This window comes from Gymnoscopelus microlampas (assembly GCF_963454915.1).
Source record: "Gymnoscopelus microlampas genome assembly, chromosome: 13".
NCBI lineage: Eukaryota > Metazoa > Chordata > Actinopteri > Myctophiformes > Myctophidae > Gymnoscopelus > Gymnoscopelus microlampas.
The window spans coordinates 13,974,125-13,993,428 of NC_139950.1; the positions used below are offsets into that span (position 1 = coordinate 13,974,125).

Consider the following 19,304-nt stretch of genomic DNA (forward strand, 5'->3'; position numbering starts at 1 on the left):
ATTTTGGAGGCGCTACCCACACATTTAGCTGTGTTGCTCATTCTACGAATACCCGATCCTTACAAGCTGTACCTCGTTGGAAAGGTGACTAATCAACGATAAAAATGATATAAAACACAATACCAATTGGTATTATTAAAGTGGAGATATAATTGACCGAAGTTAAGTTTCCGAACTTTTTTTGAGCAGTTTACTACGTTTTTTAGGCTGCGCTGGCAGCGCAAAATAGGCGGCCGTGCACAATCTGCATTTATCAGCCTGCAGACATAGTTCCATGTGACCGTACCCTAGTACAATATTGAAGGTGGCATAATGATATTTTGGAATCCATGTAATTGTTTTTTTGTGCTTGTAATAGAAAAAATATCTATAGAATGAATGATTTCTCATTATAAAATGAATGTCCATTACCACTTACGTTGATTAAAAGTACATATCACTCACTGGTGCAGACCTATAGTTGGGTCAGCTGCATGGACCAAGATTTCGAGCAAATTCAGAGAAATGCCCTCTGTTCCCGTCAATCTTCGCCGCCGAGTCAACACACTGAAGGAGAGGTGCTCAGGCCCCCCAATGCCAAACTACCACCGACAGCATGGCATACACCGCACAAAATGCCACGGGCACAGGCGCTTCTCAGCGGCCCGGTTGCCCGACAACACCGTGGGTGTGTTCAAGCATTTACAGGCCTTCCTGTGCATATAACCCTTGTAATATATAGAATGTAAGGTTATTATAGTTTATCATTTTTTCAAACCATGATTTAACATTTAAAGAATATACATATTTGGAAATAAGGAAAACCCTGCAACATTTATATAATGTGGTCTCTGGATTCACTACTGCTTGATTATAATTAGTTAAACTATGGAAAGAAACTGTCCTTCAAAACTATGCGAAAGTCAGATGATTAACACAGAAATACACCCAACACATATGTACATACAGTAGATTATTGTTGGACCAAGAGAGCATGTTGATCCCGTGGAATTGCGGCCGCCGCCAACCCAGTTTCAACCCTATCCATGTGAGCCAAACACATGCACACACACACCGAACTCACACACAGAATATACAAAAAAAACAGAACCCTTTTTAACTTTTAATCATAAATCATCGCTTTACAAAACCGTTAACCACATGACAATGATTTTGGTTGGCATGGCAACCATTGTAACCTCTGGGTTTAAAAAGAAAACAAAACTCCAGCAAGACGACTTGGCGTACGTGTGATGTGTGCATATCCACACAGCTTTAACTGTGGTTATGTCTCTAAGTCCACAGCCAGTCGAGTCATTAGTCCCCGTCATCTTTGATAGCGTCACTGTCATGGATTCTCAGTCCTGTTCTTAACAGCTACTTGCCATCATCAGGCTTCCCACCTTCCATTCGTACGGGTGACATAGTTACTTTCCGTGACATTCCTGGCGGTTGTTCGGTGCCGTTACTCTGGTTACTGTTCCGGTCGCTTTCGCCGCAAGACCTCGACGGTCTTGCGGCCGTAGTGCCAGTAGCTGTACCCCGACGTAGCTGTGGTCACCGCTGTGATGTACCTACAATACAAGACACTGTAGTCAGCCACTAGCCAAAGCCTGACCTCAACACTGCTGTCCTGTATCTGTCAGCGTTGGCCAATCTGCATACAAAATAAATGTAGTCCCTTTTAGTTCTTTTGGGGATATTTGTCACTGTAGATTTGCATCTACGTGAAATTTGTCCTCTGCATTTAACCCATCAAACTATCAGGAGCAGTGAGGAAGGGCCATTAATACAGCACCCAGGGAGTAGATAGGTACCGTATTGAAGTGTCTTGCTTAGGGACACTTCAATACATACACTGGGCGAACCAGAGGCAAACCGTCAACCTCCTGATTACCAGACGGCCTGTCTACCCAGCTGTGGTTGCAATCTATGCAGGCTCAACTGAAAATTATTATTTGCTAGGGGAAACCCTACTATTCAACACAAGATGATAAGTTATGCTGCACACAAAAACTGCACCGTACCGTTATTTTTTTTACAATACACCAGGGATGTCAAACCCCGCTGGGGTCCGCGGCGTCATTTGGGGGGAGAAACACTATATTAATTAAGATATTCACGTTCAGTTCAGATCTGCGTGTGGCAGCCGCTCTCTGCTTGCCTCTGCCACGCTAGCAAAGCTGCCGTTGTGTGAACACAGAAAACCACGGCAACAGCAGGTAACCACCCACTGTGTGTAAACACCTATATGTACCACACACCCGTTTAGTCCTGGAGGCGAAATCAGTAGCCTAAGAATGTTACTCTTCATGTGTTGTGATTAAATATACTTTTCAGCGTTGGGAACATGCACGCAGACAAAAAGTTATCTGGGCACAAAAAGACGCATTTCAATCAATTTGGACCGTGACCCAAAATGAGTTGACACCCTCCTGATAGACAATAGTAGTTTGCTATTGGAAGAATATTAGCGACATCAACAGCAAATTAGATGTTAGATGAGGTCCTAACGTGTCTTTTAACTATGATATCGTTGCTGTCAGGCAGAAACCTCCTATTTCCATATTGTGCTTTTTGTGTTTTTTCGTGAATTAATGCCCTACTTGATCATACTACAGCGTCACACAAAAGCATAAAAAGTAGCATATCAACAAGCTCAAAATGTGGCGTGAAGCGGCACGTTTTGAGCTTGTTATTTTCTTATCTGAATCCTCAAAAGTAACTGTTATGGACAATTCCACTCGACAGAGACGATATTCAAATATTTAATTAGCTGCCAAGTGTTATTATTATTATTTAGTATTAAGTGCTGGTCATAATGCATTATAAGCTCAGCGGAACAACACATTAGAACTACCATACATACAGTCAGTTATGAAGTGTCTTTGCTTTAAGTCGTTATGCACAATTATAAATATTTATAAAGAGTGTTATGAAGCCTTATAAGTGCAATTATAATGCGTTTATAGATTCAACCTTTAAAACTAAAGTGTTTTATTTTACTTGAAAAGTAAACCGGCTACCGGCAATCAACGGTCGCGTTTCGGCTCTATGCCTTCATCAGCTAATGATTAGAGATTAGCTGATGAAGGCTGTAGAGCCGAAACACTTCCTGATTGCCTTGTTGATGCCCCTTTACTTTTCAAATAAATGTACACTTGGGATCAATCTCTTTATTCATTAGTATCTACAACTGTCTAATGACTGCTTATAAAAAAAAACTTTGAGTGAGAAAATAAATAAAGAAATCCACGGTATGATATGAGTGTGTTACCATAGCGACTGCAGCAGTATACTGTCTGTGTACTGGAAGACTGGAGCGGCCAGGGACGCTGCCACCAGGAGGAGCTGGATGGCTGTGTTCACCTGCACACACACACACACACACACACACACACACACACACACACACACACACACACACACACACACACACACACACACACACACACACACACACACACACACACACACACACACACACACACACACACACACACACACACACACACACACGTTTGTATTCATGAATTAAAGCAAAATACAATCTCACAACATTGTGTCCTAATGTCCGATTTGTGAATGTGTGAAAGGAGCCCCCCACTCTAGTGCCGTTTCCTAAACAATTAACACAATATGTAGAAATATGACGGTTTAGTAATATTGTTCCTGCTGTTCATACTGCCAACAAGGTGAAGAAATCACAGATTGAGGCTTTAACATTTGTTTTTATGAAATGTCCGAGACGGCACGTTGTGAGCTTGTAGGTCGGCTATATTTAGTGCACAATACCGGCACACAATCAGGCAGAACCCTCCTAACCCCAACACCTAGACCTAACCTCTAAATGACTAATCCTAACCCCAACACCTAACCTCTAAATGACTAATCCTAACCCCAACACCAAACCTCTAAATTACTAATCCTAACCTGAGTGTTTTCCTAATTGTAAACCTAACCCTAAACATAAAACAACGATTTCCATTATACCAGGGCAGTTTATGTATATTTCTCAAATTCTACCATACGTGTAAGGAGATTTGGTCCTCACAAGTATACTGATAAAAGTAAACACACACACACACACACACACACACACACACACACACACACACACACACACACACACACACACACACACACACACACACACACACACACACACACACACACACACACACACACACACACACACACACACACACACACACACACACACACACACACACACACACACACAGTGTAACACTCCTTATGTTGGGCAATGGTGCCACCTAGTGCCAGAATAAAAACAAAACCAAAGCATTGTTGATCATTCTATTTTTAATCACTCTCTGTCTCTGCCCCTTATACTTAACTAAAGTACAGTAAAGTGGCTTAGACTAACTGTAGACTAATAGCAGTAATCAATAGTGTCTTTTTCCTGTTCTGTCTATATGGCTACATAGTCACTCCTGCAGATACAGTGCATAATCTCTAATGTGTTCAAAGTCCAGAAGGCGTGGGCGGTGTGTGTGTGTGTGTGTGTGTGTGTGTGTGTGTGTGTGTGTGTGTGTGTGTGTGTGTGTGTGTGTGTGTGTGTGTGTGTGTGTGTGTGTGTGTGTGTGTGTGTGTGTGTGCGTGCGCGTGCGTGCGTGTGTCTCACCTTGCTAAACGATGTGGGTTTGAGCTGGGCTGTGGCGTAGCAGGGATTAAAAAACTTACTCAAGGTCACCTAGAGAAGGAGAGAGGTCATATATAGTAGCAGTACTTAAAAAGTGTAGATTTAACAGAGAAAGAATACCCATATTAAAATGATCTGTATTTTATTTGTATAGTTAGTGTGTTTGTATAGTGTGTGTGTGTGTGTGTGTGTGTGTGTGTGTGTGTGTGTGTGTGTGTGTGCGTGTGCGTGTGCGTGCGCGTGTGTGTGTGTAAGACGTGTACATAAATACAGTATGTTTTACCGGTGGTGGTACAGTCTTGTATCGGACCCAGAATACTGCAGCTATCAGACCAACGTCTCTGAAAATCACTAGAGCTGTCAGAGGAGCTGGGAGACAGAGAGAGAGAGTATTATTTTCTATTTCTATGTATTTATTTACCAGGGTCAATGCTGCACATTGATTTTCACATCGATGTAAATGTGTTGTTAAAATAGAGATCTATTAGCTACCATTACAAAACATAGACCTACTGTATCAGCACAAAACAATACCACAAATCATAAGTACAACAAGTTTGGTCTGCTTTAAGCCATCTCTTAAGTTTGCATTTAAAAGTCAAATAATTGGTGCCCACTCTTAATTCGGTACGAAGACTGTTCCAGTGGTGGGAGGCTCTAACAGAAAAGACTGTCCAAACATGCTATTTAACGTATGTAGGTACAATACGGTTGATGGCCAGAAGAAATTAATTCTGCACACTGGTAATGCTGCAAAAACTCTGCTGTATTTTTATTGCTGTCAACATTTCGATCACTCTGTGATCTTCATCAGGGCTTATCTATTGATAAGTCCTGATGACGATATACCTCGGAGGTCCCTTTGCATGTTTAATAAATGTATGTATAGAATATTAAAATGGAACCAAAACATTAAATGGTAAGCTGTCTTAATAAGTTATGACCACAAACACAGACACATGGTTATACCTGGTATAAGCTGAGCATAGGTGAGGCTGACGTATAATATGCTGATGAGGATCTTATCAGCCAGTGGGTCTAGAGCACTGCCCATAGCAGACTTCTGACTGGGCCACGTCCTGGCGATGTAGCCATCTAACTGTGAGACAGAGAGGGATGTTGGTTAGAACCAAGAAGAGATGATACATATTGTCGCTGTTGGGCAGAAACCTTGTGTACGCCCTACATATTTCAACTTTTTATGTTTTATCGTAAATGAATGCCTACTTCAGAATCATACAGTGTCACACAAACGTAGCAAAAACAGCTGATCTAAAAGCTCATATTGTGACGTGTTTGTGATCTTGTAGATCTCTATTTTCTGCTATATTGGAAAATCTTTGAAAGGGAAAGTGGTTAAGTGCACGTGTTGTATACACTAGAAAAGCACCCTTTGGCGTTTGGCCCCATCCTACTTGGATTTCGATTAAATCGCTATCCTGACCTAAAAAAATATATATTTTCTGTTTACTAAAGAGCTGGAGAGACAGGGAGTGTATGTAATCTTTTTTTTTTTGTTCATTCACACAGTAAAAACAGTACATAAGGTAACAATTATTAAAAGACAAAGAAATAAGTGCAGGTGAGAAAGGAAACCCATATAGGGTTTATACAAGGTTCTCTCTTAAAATAATAAACAAGTAGTAACTTAAACATAGTAATAAAACATAAGAGTAAGACACGACAAACAAGTACCGAGTGTGAAGTTGAATGTGTGGGTGTGTGTATGTGTGTGTGTGTATGTATGCAGAAGTAAAACTACATATGGTAGAAGCAGGTGGAGAGGCTTGATTCATCAGGCTGGTCCTCAATCTATTACCTCAAATGTATCGACAAGCTGCCAACGACGAGCATGTGTTACTCCTCTCTGTCACCTCTGCTGCCCGGGCATGCTGCTGCTGAGTCAAGCCCAATTCATACTTCAGGGCGAGACACCAGAATAAACGACCTACAAGCTCGAGCTTGTAGGTCAGCTATTTTGCACTATTTGTCGTACAACCAAGTATCATTTTGTTGATTCAGGCATTTAAAGGATGTGTAAGGTAGCGTATACACTATGGTCCCTTTAAAAATAAACTAGACATGCCTTTTTTTCCATGCCCAAAAATAGGGACGTGCACAGCTTTACTAGAGTGTGTGTTGTTGTTGGGTGTGTCTGTTTGCAGTGAGATTTACCAGGTCCGTGGCTCCAGCCAACGTGAACAGAACCAGACCTTTACTAGAGTGTGTGTTGTGTTGTGTGTCTGTTTGCAGTGAGATATTTACCAGGTCCGTAGCTCCAGCCAACGTGAACAGAACCAGACTCAAGGTAAAGTGCTGCTGGATGATCAGGTGGCCCAGGTATGGAGCCAACACGATCCGACACACACACAACAGGTTAGGGATCGTCCATGGATTCTCATACTGCAGAAACACAATAGAGTACATACATTATAAATGGATACAGCTGAACAGTGGTTCTCAAACGTTTTCGTGTCAAGGACCCCCAAATTGATTTGTATTTGGCCGCGGAACCCTCATCTGAAAATGTTTCGTGCCAGGGACCCCCAGAAGAGAAAATTTGTGTTAAAAAAATTGAAATCATTCAAACATTTCCAATGAAAATGTTCAAAAATAGCAGATGTACAAGCTCGCAGCACAGCACAATGTGACATGTATATGTACGACGTGACCTTGTATATCTACTATTTTTGAATAGCCAACGTATCAATGGATAAAGTGGTTAAAATTATTGTGATGCTGTATTAACACATTTTGCTGGGGATCCCCTGGAACCCCCTTAAGGACCCCTGGGGGTCCCCGGACCCCGCACTTTGATAACCACAGCCCTAGTGAACAGCTATTTATTCAGAACTGTATTGAGATTTACTAATCCTATTGTGGAACAGGGACTCTGCAATAAATCTTAAAATAAAAGTTTATTGTCTAACTTCTCCAGTGAGCAGAAAGTGCTTAGATATGTACAGTAGGTGTGCAATTTTGGCCACATAATTCATGTTATCTTGAAGTATTATTGTGATGTGCAATAGCGGCTCTGTGCATAAGACCAGTCCCAGTCAAAGATGCTTAATTTAAGAAGCCCTTCCCACGCTCCGCCACTAGGCAAGAGATGGTACACACGGTCTCATAAGTGGGCGTGGTTGCCTCCCCCAACCCCATCTCTCCCTGGCTGTGAACATCATGTAGAGGTTGTGCGTTGCATGTTTTAACCAGTTCTCGCGAGACAGTGCGTTGCTGGTACAGACAAAGGGAGTAAGGTCTGTCTGTCTGCCCCCCCCCCCCTCGTTTACTTCCTGTTTACATTTTTTGTATTTCCGGATGCGCTTCATCAACACCGCCCATTGTGAATTTCCGACAGAATCGGCCGCAGACAGCATAAAACACTTAATTGAAAAACATGGATTATTACATTGCACTACTACGCCATAGAAAGAGTTAACATTTGGGTCGGTGGGGGTAAGCACTTTTTTTTTTGCATTTGTACATATTTGGAGATCTACGGGCTAGGAGCTGAAAGTCCAGTTGTCCATGGGGGATCTACCCTACAACTCTCGTAGATTGAAAACGTCAGAATCATAAATACGTCTACGAGAGTCCTATTCTACGGCTAAGACCTGCAAGTGGACCTTTGCAGGTCTAACTCTGACAGTGTACCAATGGAACCAAATGGACCTGTGGTTCCGTTGCTACCCTCTCAGAGTTACAGGGGTTCATGGTCTAACACAGAGGTTCTCAAAGTGGTGTCCGGAGAGGACCCCCAGGGGTCCTTGAGGGGTTTCAAAAGGGGTCCCCAGCATAAGGATTGATAGTTAGGAACAAAGTGGACTCTTATAGTTCTACAACTCTGAGTATACAAATAGAACCAATTTTGAACCCACAATCTCAGAGCTTTGGTGTCAGTGGTCTCTAATGAATACCAAACTGAGGGTCCTTGAAATGAAAAAGGTCCTGCCAACCTCAGACTGTGAGAATCAAGGAGATGTGTGGGGGGAGCGTGGCCACCGACTGGTGGACGTTTGATACTTCTATTAGGCTTTACTAGCATAGGACAATTATAGGTACATCATTTTGTTATTTCATCTATTAAAAAGCTAAAAATAGCCGTACAGAAATGTATTTGATGAGTGATGACTGAAAACAATTACAGAGCCATCTTTAATAATAATAACAACAACTCTCAAACGTTTAAAGTTCGAGAACCATACTGGTCTTACATTGGCGCATACCAAACTTGGGGACATTTCTTTTGGAGAACCACCCACCAATGGGAAACAATTTTCTTTCAGTCAGTCAGTCAGTCAGTCATACCGCTTTCACTTTACGTACCAGTTCGTTGAATTTAAACAGGCCTTTTCCCGTTACGTCGGGCTCGTTGGAGTCTGTGGTTGCTGTGGTAGTGGAACTGGAACCCTCCCGGGGCTCGTGGGGTTGTTTCCCGGGGGCGGCCTGGCTGCACAGTCCTCGGGCCGAGGCCACCCCGGTTGTTGTTGTTGTTGCTGTTGTTGTTGACACGGGAGCCCGTCGTCGTGGGCCACCATGACCTCCTAGTCCTAGACCTCCTCCTCCTCCTTCCCAGTGGAGCGACCGGTTTCCTCCAGCGCGCAAGGAGGACTTCCAGTGGGACCCCTGGAAGTCCTCCGTGCGCGCTAAAAACCCAGTGGGACCACCACTACCGCCACCGTCCCACGAAGGACAATGTCTCTGTCTCGCGCACTGCTGGGTGACAGTGACAGGTGCGCGTGCGAGGAGCCGCCATGACGCGGCCTGGCCCTCCAAACACCGGACACCGCCTCGCCAGCACAGCAGCACGTGACTCTTCCGAGCGCACAAGTACAACACCTCGAGACCCATTGTTTGTTTGTTTCTTTCGTTTTAGCGAGCGGACGACGGTCTCTCGCTAGTGTCCGTTAATGTTGTCGTCTTCATGTTTTTTATTAAACAAACAAGATTTCCGTTTCCTGACTGTTCTTCTTCACGAGCGAGCGGACGAAGGCAACCCGACCCTGCAGGCCGCCATGTTGTTGACGTATGACGCAGTCACAGCAGCGTCGTAAAGATGTCATCGCTGAGTGGCCGCGGCGGCGCCGCCCCTTTGGACCTCTAATGGCTGAGTGCCGTTACATGCGTGATGCGTCCTAGAATGTTTCCTTTGCTCGTTCACTTTACTTACTACAGACACATGTGTCTGATTGATTGAATATTTTATGTAGAAGTTTGCAACAAAAAAAAGCACATGAAAGTACAGTTTAAATACACAGCCAACAAAAGAGGAGTGAAAAGCCCATGAAAATCTAATGTAGCCTGCTCAATTCACAGTGACATTAAATGACAGACAGATATGCATTATGCAATACTATGCAGAACATCATATAAACAGTTTACAAATTGAAAAATAAGAAAAACTAAAATATGTACAGTAAAAAGTTTGAGGAAAAAAAATGGGGGGGGGGGGGGTAGATTATGACTTTTACAGAGGCCAGTTTTGAATTGCAGCCGCCTGAAGGTACTCTCTTAGGGCAGTTTTGAAGGAGAGTAGGGTTTTACTCTCTTTCACTGCTTTTGGTAGGGCATTCCAATTTTTTGTTGCATATGGAGAACTAATTCAACCCCTTGTTTGTATCTGGGTTGGACGTGATCAGTGGAGCTACCTCTGGTGTTGTGATTGTGGACTGCATTTATGTTTTTGAAGTACTTTGACAGGTACATGGGTATCTTAACTTTATGGTGTATCTTGTAGACCAGGCCCATTGCAAGTTGCTGTAGGCTACTCTGTCCTCTACCCTGAGCCATCCGACCCTAGCAAAGTGAGCAGGGGTTAGATGAGTTGTAGATGAAAGGCCAAGGATTAGCCTTATACCAGTTTACCAGTAGGAGTCACTTCATGGATATGTTGTTGTCTAAATAATTGTTGGAGTTGTTATTAAAGGACCACGTCACCCATTTTCAACCTATCATCATATAACTGGTCATCACTATAATGCTCATTATGGTACAATTTTCCCTTTCCCTTTCTCTGTCTGTGTCTCAGAGCAGGGCTGTGGACAGTTCAGAAACCTGCCTACATAGTGGCAGCAATTCTACTGTCCATTACAATGAGTTACCAGCAAATTGATGCACACATTTTTGTGTATTTTCACTGCTGTTGCATCCTAATTGGTTCACCTGCCAGTGAGGAGCCCCCAACGGGAAGCCGTAGAGCTTTTGTCTTACTTCTCCCACCCAACACTCCCCACTGACAGGTGCCGCCCCAGCCCGTATAAGTACAGTACGTCAAGAAAAAGTTCCAATCACACACAAATTTCGCGGCCCCCTTGTAGTAACTCTGAGGACTCCCTAGGGATCCTGGACCCCCTGTTGAAGACCCCTGCTTGCTTCATAGTATATGCAGTATGTATATAGTATGCCTGTGTAATTCATAGTGAACAAGTAGAAAGGTATTTGTAACAGGTTTGAAGCGGATGAATGACTTGACAGAATGTAAAATGGTGCATTTACAGTAAACAGAACTAAAACCAGACACATTTTAGGACAGTTAACAGGAAGTCCTCTTGTATATCAGTCTTAAATGACCTTTTTAAGTCTGAAAGTTCAGCATGTGTGTGACACAACCCAACCCCCCTGCAAGACAAGAAGCATTTTTGCTGCGATGGAGGAAGGCCTGGCTGTGACCTTACCCGACTCTAAACCAGAGACGAGGAACAAAAACTAAAAAAGGAGAATAAGGAAAAAAGAGGGCAATTAAAACATTATTTTCAGATCGGTATATTTTAACAGTGATCTGTAAAATAAGTACTATAATGCAAATGATCATGAAATGATGTTTGTGAAACCTTGTGATACTTGCATATCTGCATATCGATGCCTTATTGCATTGACAGTAATGCTTAATTTATGCTCCGTCGCATGACGTGAAGCGGCATACGGCGTGTTGTGAGCTTGTAGATTAGCTATTTCTGACACGTGACTCCGTCATATGACTAAGTATAAATTGAGCATGAAGTAGAGGCAACCCAGTGCCATGCAGAGCTATAAGCTCTTGTTCTACAATGTGGTGAACCACACTGAACCAGGTGGGGGTAAACAGTAGGTCAGTTGGAGTTTGACGCAACATCACCAGGGTTTGTCCGTAATTTATTTTTATTAGTGACACGCTGTAAGCTTGTAGATCTGCAATTTATTTTATAACCAACGCTAAAATCTAAAATTACACAGATGCTTTCCCAGTTTTAATGGGTTATGCTGTTGCTCTAAATACAATTATGTTAAATCCTGTGAGAAGCGAGAAGAGGTGATTAAATGATTAAATGACGCCTGGTCAGGCCATTGAGGCCAATATATTGGGGGACTCTCTCTCCCCTGACTCATCCTCCTATATTAAAATTGGCTAATGGGCCGACCAAACAGTCACCATGACTCAGACGCAACCACATTTAGAGGCCGGCCGGCGGCCTGTCACTATGACTCACACATAATAACACTGTCACACATATACAGTAGCCTACAGTATGGGCATGAAGGGGACAAGGACTGACAGATACAGAGATCTCCATACATGGAGAACACGCCCATAAAGAAAAAAGACTAAGACTAAATCAGAATTTGCTGTCAAAATTAACACTGATGGCAAGTGCTACGGGCTAAGGTGGAGATTACGGCGGAAAATTGGGAGTGAGTCTGCAGTTCTACTTCTAACTGCAAATGTTGTACTTTTTACTCCGCTGCATTTGTTTGATAGCTTTAGTTACTAGTTACTTTCCAGATTTAGATACAAGTTTTAAATAATTATTGTAAAAAATCCTATCTTAAACTTAGGATATTGCACATCATACATTACGTATATATATATATAAAAGTACAAATTGGTGGTAAAGTGGATGATCAATACATATATTATAGTCCAATATAACATGATATACGTGTATTCTGCAGGACTTTCTCGTCTATCAGAGTATATCTGCACTGGTATTGTTACTTTTACTTTGGGTACTTCTTCCACCACTGCTCTGCAGAACATCTTCACTCTCTCTGTTCCTTGGCCAAATCTTCCGAAAAGAAAAGGCATAGAGAAACGGGTCGATGATAGCACTGAACAAGGGCAACCCGTCAACCACTCTCGCGTCATCAGTGAAGCGTAACAGTTTAGAGGCCACGTCGGGTTGTGATGTACGGAGTGAAGTCCCCACTAACCCCACGACACTGACTATGTGACTTGGAACCCAGAGAACGACGAAGGTTATGATGATTCTTGAGATCAGCTGGCTTGTTCTCTTGTTGCTGGACAGAGCTGTCTCTTTCACCTTCCGGTAAAGGCAGATGTAGAAAGATGACATGACAGAGAACGGCACAATGAAACCCAACACTAGCTCAACTACTGTGGCGGTCAGATTTTGCCCTTCCAGCTCTACTGGTCTGCTGCAGACCGGATGTCCATTCTTTATCCTGCCCATTGAAGCAACTGATGGCCATGTCACAAGGCAAGACACCCCCCACAGTCCCACCAACAGAGCTCTCTCACCCTTTTTACCTATTCGTGCCCAGCTGCGATGATGAAGGACGCTTACAAAGCGCTGTACGCTCATCAGAGTTATAGTGAAAATGTTGGCATAGAGGCTGCAAAAAACCAAGAAGGAGATGAACTTGCAAAGTCCATTGCTTACGTCCCATGGCCGTAGTAAGTCAACAATCCCCACAGGCACAGTCATCAGACACAGTAGGTCACAGCAAGCCAAGTTCAGCATCAAGAGTTGAGTGAAGTTGTTTTTCTCCAGTCTGCGTAATAGAAGCACAAGCACAGCCACATTTCCAGGAATGCCCAGTGCACAGCACAGGCCTAAAAGAACCGCTGTGGTCACTTCTGCTGGGCTTCGGCTAAGTTCCACTTGGGTTAGGTTGGTTGGTGAAGTAACCGGGAGACTTGAGTTGTTGAAGATGAAAAGCTCTTCCATTTCGTTCTCGAACAAAAGGTGTTGGATGTCGATGACTGATGAGTGGTCTGGTGTCTTGTGGCTTATGTAGGGCAGCAGACAGCGTTTTCCCTACCACTCCATGACGTCAATCAATGAAGAGGAAGAAAGAACAGTTTGCTTATTCAGGAAGAGGAAGTGGTTTTCAAGATCTGTCTTGCAAACAGAAAGAACTTGTGTGGACTATGCAGTAGCCTGTTCCGATCATCCGAATAAAGCAATCCACTAATAGTCATTGTCCCCACTCTTCTTGAAAATTACATGAAAATCCAAATTAAATATTTCATCCCTGCCCTGATTCCTCATTAAATGTATAATATTGAATATTTAGAAAATAATTTGGCAAATTGTCAGGATACAAGGTCAAACTAGAAACATCAGAGGCCCTGCCCCTGAATATCCACAATTAAATGGACTTTGAGTCACTCAGGATGTCAGGATAAACATTACCCCTATCTGAAAGACTTGATTTCTTCTAATTATACATCCGTTTTGCTAAATATCAGTGTTGTTATTCATGTTTGCCTTATTCACTGCCCTTTTGCTATTATTTTAATGTTGTTTTATGCTTCTGCTTTTCTTTTTTGCTTTATTGTTAAATTATTTGTACTTTTATAAAGTTTATTATTATTATTAATTGGTCATCCATTCTAAATTCCTTGCTTGGTAGGTATGAATTATTGCTTAAATAATTAAGCAATATTTCACCTCAACTTAACTACCTATTTCAAAACCTTCCCTGTCATCTATCTCACACCTTCTTTCATTCGATTTTGATTAATGCTTCTATATCTAAGTATGTATGGAACAAGAAAAGATTGAAGCTTTCCAATTTGATTGAAGTCCAAAGACATGGGGGGCATATCCTTACCAGATTTTAAGCTGTATTATTGGTCTGCACAGATAAAGCATTATGATCGGTTGTTGCTTGAAAAGACAAGATTGATTGTGGGTTGAGACAGTGGCAATGTTGTGTGTGTCCCTCGAGGAGAAAATTAAACTCCTATACTCATACTTCATTCAAAATATACTACAGTATATAGAACATACAGAGCCTTGCTATTATGCCCACTACAGTCATGGTTTGGAAGGATGTGAGGAAACACTTGAACTTAGTTTACTCAAAGATATTGCACAACCCATATTTCCCCAAGCAGTTAAGACATATTGGACTTTCTTTTTTTTAATGTTATATTTATTTAATTCATTCTTTTGGTTTTCAACGTGTAAATAAGAAAAAACAATCAACATAATAGTTATAGTGGTATAGTCAATGGTTAACAGCCGATTCCTCACATGATCATACCTATAGTATCAAGTGCGCATGTGCGTATATGCGCGTGTGTGCGTTGTGTGTGCATGTGTGCGAAAATTCTCTGGTGTAGACCGGCCGTAAAGGTCAGGTGGTTACATGATCAAAGAGTATATAGGTCTGCTTTCTGTAAATAATTCCTAAATGACCTCCAGGTGGAGTAAAATAGATCCCCGGGCCTTTTCCTTTCAGCGTGAATCTGATTTTTTCCACTTCTAGAAAATATGCAGTATCCTGTGTAGCCATCACGTGTGAAGGTGGACACATATCTTTCCACTGTAACAGCATGTACGTCACCTTGCAAGTACAGTTGAGAAATATTGGACTTCTTGACCACATATACACATTCATTTACCCAAACGCTGTAGACAGGATGTCCCCAAAAACATTGAAATATGGAGATACAGTACAAGGTTTCTCAGGCCTGCAACAATATATCGTTGCTGTCGGTCAGAAACGTCTCATCTCCATATTCCTACTTTGTGTTTTTTCGTAAATTAACACCCTACTTCTTGATCACACAACAGCGTCACACCAAAGCATCAAAAGTAGCCGATCCGCAAGCTCGAAGCAACACGTTTTGAGCTTGTGGATCTGCTACTTTTGCTATTTTTTAATTTGAATCCTGCAAAGAAACAGTTTTGGACATATGAGGTAAGGTTTCCACCTCATATAGAGAGCATGATATCCAATGTTTCCTCTACCACTGCCTAATGTAGCAGGGGGGAGGCTTCATAACTAAGGAATAATAGTAAAACACATGTCATATTAAATAGAATTGCCTACTTGACCAAGCCACCTTTTTTTCTAGAGGGAAGGTCCTCTTTAACAATGCACAGGTTTGTGTAACCAAGGATGAGACATGGAAATTAATTGAAAAAGCTCTTTATTCTTCTGCCTTCTGTACAATAAGTATTTAAAACCAACAATCATATATATCTAACCAACACATGCAATACCAACACATACATTTGGGCTGGCATAACAGAGGAGGAAAAGGAGCACAACTGCATGGAATAAGGTCATGCTTTACCATACTTACTAAATTACCAGGCGGACAATTTGGGATTATATGGCAATACATTTTGAAAAGCCATGCCTTCCAGCTCTTGTCCTCCTTGGGTACGCCAACCTTACAGCAAGGGGATCCCCTTACCGAATTCAGCCCAGACCCTTTAAACCCTGTCTGCCAATAAACCCCACCCTTAATTAAAACAAGGAGCACCTGGCTGATACAGCCTTAGAAACAGGTCCACTTGGTTACACTAACAAGACCCCCCGCCCCCCTTAAAGTAAAGTCAAATAAGTTTTATTTCATATAGCGCCAAACTACAAATGGGCACTTTTCAAAGGTCTAAACTGTATACTCTTTTATTATGGTATAATCAGTTATTAGTTCAATGTTCATGTTTTGTGTCTGCATGTAAAACAGAGAGGCTTAAACCTCATTGAATGAGGTGGCAGGAAAAAATGTAACTAAGAAGTGTGAAAGAAGTGGTTTTATGCCGAATTCAGCCCCTGGCAAACTGCCAAGAAATGCGAGCCCGCTCACTCACGCCACACATCCTATTTCTCATGCTGTCAACTCATGCACCACTGATACATACATACTGTACATCCACTTCTGCCGATATTTGTGCGACACAGTGAATTAAATGATTGTTTCTGAAGTAGCTCTACCCTAACGTTAAGTAAAGATGAAAAGCATAATAATATGTGTCTCGCTCCCTATTGAGGGATGCTGTGTGCATTTACGCACTTGGCATAGCAGCCTAATTCCATTGATCATTTATAGTTTAGTAGCCCGAGATGTCAAAATAGATTTTAGTATCAATATTCTGTTCTTCTATCTACACATTCAAAGCTGCCTGTCTGACCACTGCAATTTCCTCTGTCCTGTGAAGTTTATAACGTCAGTTTTTATTTTTTGCTGTTTACCTCTGATACTTGCTGCTGCAATGACATTGTGTGCATGGAAACTTTTACAATTACCTAAAGTAGCCTCTGTAATCTTTAAAGTAGGCCTACATCGTTAAAGCAAACACTATGAATACACTATACACACAATAAAGACTTGCACACTCGGGTACAGGTGTTCTGGTGTTGTGCCCCATGATTTTTACAAACTGATGCCGACTGTTTCAAGCTGTCTCGCCTAGTTTAGCCCATCTACTAACTGCTTGCTGGGTCAAACAATCAGGCATGACATTTACGTGATTATATCAGATTACATACAGCGATCTCCATAGATGGCCATAACATGGACACAGACAGACAGAGGTATTAAAGACATAATGATAAAACCACAAATTCCCATATATGGAGTTCCCTGATATAATCAATATGACATCATAGTACTGCTGTCATAGACTGGCCTGGACTCCATATTTGGGCATGCTTGACACAGAACTTCATATATGGGCATAAAAGGGACACAGACAGATACAGAAAGATATCCCCATATACAGTATGGGTATAAAGGGGACACAGACGGGGTACAACAACGATGGGTACAACTGGTACTCTGACAACTCATACAACAGGTGTTGCATAACTGGGTGGGGCATGCATTTCCAAAGGCACGGTGTAGTATGTACAATACTTTCATCTCTCCTCAATAAGTGAATAGTTTTTTTCTGTGTTACAAGAGTTTTAGTCAGTTAGGTCAACTAAAGCGTCACCAACGAATCCACACAGGAGAAAAACCTTTCCTCTGTAAACAGTGCGACAAGAGTTTCAGTCAGTTATGTCACCTGAAGAGTCACCAACGAATCCACACTGGAGAAAAACCTTTCCTCTGTAAACAATGTGACAAGAGTTTCAGTGAGTTAGGTCACCTGAAGGGTCACCAACGAATCCACACAGGAGAAAAACCTTTTGTCTGTAAACAGTGCGACAAGAGTTTCCGTTTTTTAGGTAACCTGAAGGGTCACCAACGAATCCACACAGGAGAAAAACCTTTCTTCTGTAAACAATGTGACAAGAGTTTCAGTCAGTTAGGTCACCTGAAGGCTCACCAACGAATCCACACTGGAGAAAAGCCTTTCCTTGGTAAACAGTGCGACAAGAGTTTCAGTCAGTTAGGTCACCTGAAGACACACCAGCGTATACACAATGGTGAAAAGCCTTTCCACTGTAAAAGGTGTGACAAGAGTTTCAGTCAGTTACGTAGTCTGAACAAACACCAGCTCGTCCACACCAAAACCTTTCCACTGTAAACGTGAAGAGTTTTCAGAGGTGGAAAGAAATATGTACTTAAGTATCATCACAACCCATCACAAAGATGTAGTACTTTTTCCACCACTAGTCTGAAGAGTTTCAGTGTCACCACACAGGAGAAAAGCCTTCCAGTGTAAACGGCGTGACAAGAGTTTCAGTCGGTTAGGTAGTCTGAAGACACTTATGTGTCACCATACCCCACTGGAGGAAGACCTTACATCTGTAAACAATGAGATAATGAGGTCCTTACCACCCTATTTCTATTCTTAGTTCCATCTCGAAAGTCAAGGACAAAATAGTTTATGAACAGGTTGAAAAGCAAGTTGAAAAAATCTTACAAACTCCAATCTGGCTTCAGAAAATCCCACTCCACTGACACACGCCTCTTCTCTATTTGAATGACCACATCAAACAAGAGGTGGACCAGGGCAAATACTGCGGCATGGTCATGCTGGACCTCCAAAAGGATTTTGACACCGTTAATCACTCTATTTTGATTGGTAAGCTAAAAGCAATTGGTTTTGATAGTATATCGGTGAGCTGGATGCAATCCTATCTGGAGGGGAGGGAACAGGTGGTGGAGGTGAACGGAACCCTGTCCCCCCCCTCCCAATGAGCTGTGGCGTTCCGCAAGGAAGCATACTAGGACCTTTACTGTTCCTGATATATGTAAACGACATGTCATCAGCTTGTGACTGCAACCTGTTCCTGTTCGCGGATGACTCGGCTCTGATGGTCTTGGACAGGGACAGGCTGCAGGTTGAAAAAGCTCTCAGCTCTGAGCTCGATACGATCCGCATCTGGCTCGCTGATGAAACTATCATTACACCTGACCTGGGTAAACTGAATTCATTCTCTTTGGGTCTAGTCTACAAGATACACCACAACATTAAGATACCCATGTACCATGTATTAAAAAAAAGCGTAAATTAAGTCCACAATCACAACACCAGAGGCAGCTCCACTGATCACGTCCAACCCAGATTTGGCACAAACAAGGGGTTGAATTTGTTTGAATTCGTTCTCCTGCTATGCAACAAAAATGTGGAACGTCCTACCAAAAGTAGTGAAGGAGTGTAAAACCCTACTCACTTTCAAAACTGCCCTAAAAAAATACCTTCAGGAGACTGCAACTCTAAACTGGCCCCTGTAAAAGTCATAACCT

At 42.2% G+C, this 19,304-nt stretch overlaps 2 protein-coding genes across 2 annotated transcripts; both read right to left on the reverse strand.

Annotated features, from left to right (window-relative positions):
• Positions 1–1,089: 1,089 nt before the first annotated feature.
• crls1 (cardiolipin synthase 1) lies at positions 1,090–9,677 on the reverse strand. The gene is made up of 7 exons (XM_084076209.1): positions 8,972–9,677; positions 6,911–7,048; positions 5,615–5,744; positions 4,929–5,014; positions 4,628–4,696; positions 3,257–3,348; positions 1,090–1,553 (listed from the first exon to the last, which is right to left on the reverse strand). The coding sequence occupies exons 1-7, from the start codon at positions 9,494–9,496 to the stop codon at positions 1,454–1,456; spliced, it is 1,140 nt and encodes a 379-aa protein (XP_083932335.1). The 5' UTR covers positions 9,497–9,677; the 3' UTR covers positions 1,090–1,453.
• A 2,729-nt stretch (positions 9,678–12,406) lies between these two features.
• LOC311058552 (leukotriene B4 receptor 1-like) lies at positions 12,407–13,590 on the reverse strand (the record flags this gene model as incomplete). Its single annotated transcript, XM_084076015.1, has 1 exon — positions 12,407–13,590. The coding sequence occupies one exon, from the start codon at positions 13,588–13,590 to the stop codon at positions 12,589–12,591; it is 1,002 nt and encodes a 333-aa protein (XP_083932141.1). The 3' UTR covers positions 12,407–12,588.
• Positions 13,591–19,304: the final 5,714 nt, after the last annotated feature.

What these genes read in the sequence shown, in the direction of transcription:
- crls1 (XM_084076209.1), bottom strand. Translation starts at nt 9,496, where the DNA reads ATGGGTCTCGAGGTGTTGTACTTGTGCGCTCGGAAGAGTCACGTGCTG. An exon ending in TGTTTAAATTCAACGAACTG is followed by an intron (nt 7,049 to 8,971) that starts GTACGTAAAGTG and finishes GTGTTTCTGCAG; the next exon opens with TATGAGAATCCATGGACGAT. An exon ending in CTATGCTCAGCTTATACCAG is followed by an intron (nt 5,015 to 5,614) that starts GTATAACCATGT and finishes TCTGTCTCCCAG; the next exon opens with CTCCTCTGACAGCTCTAGTG.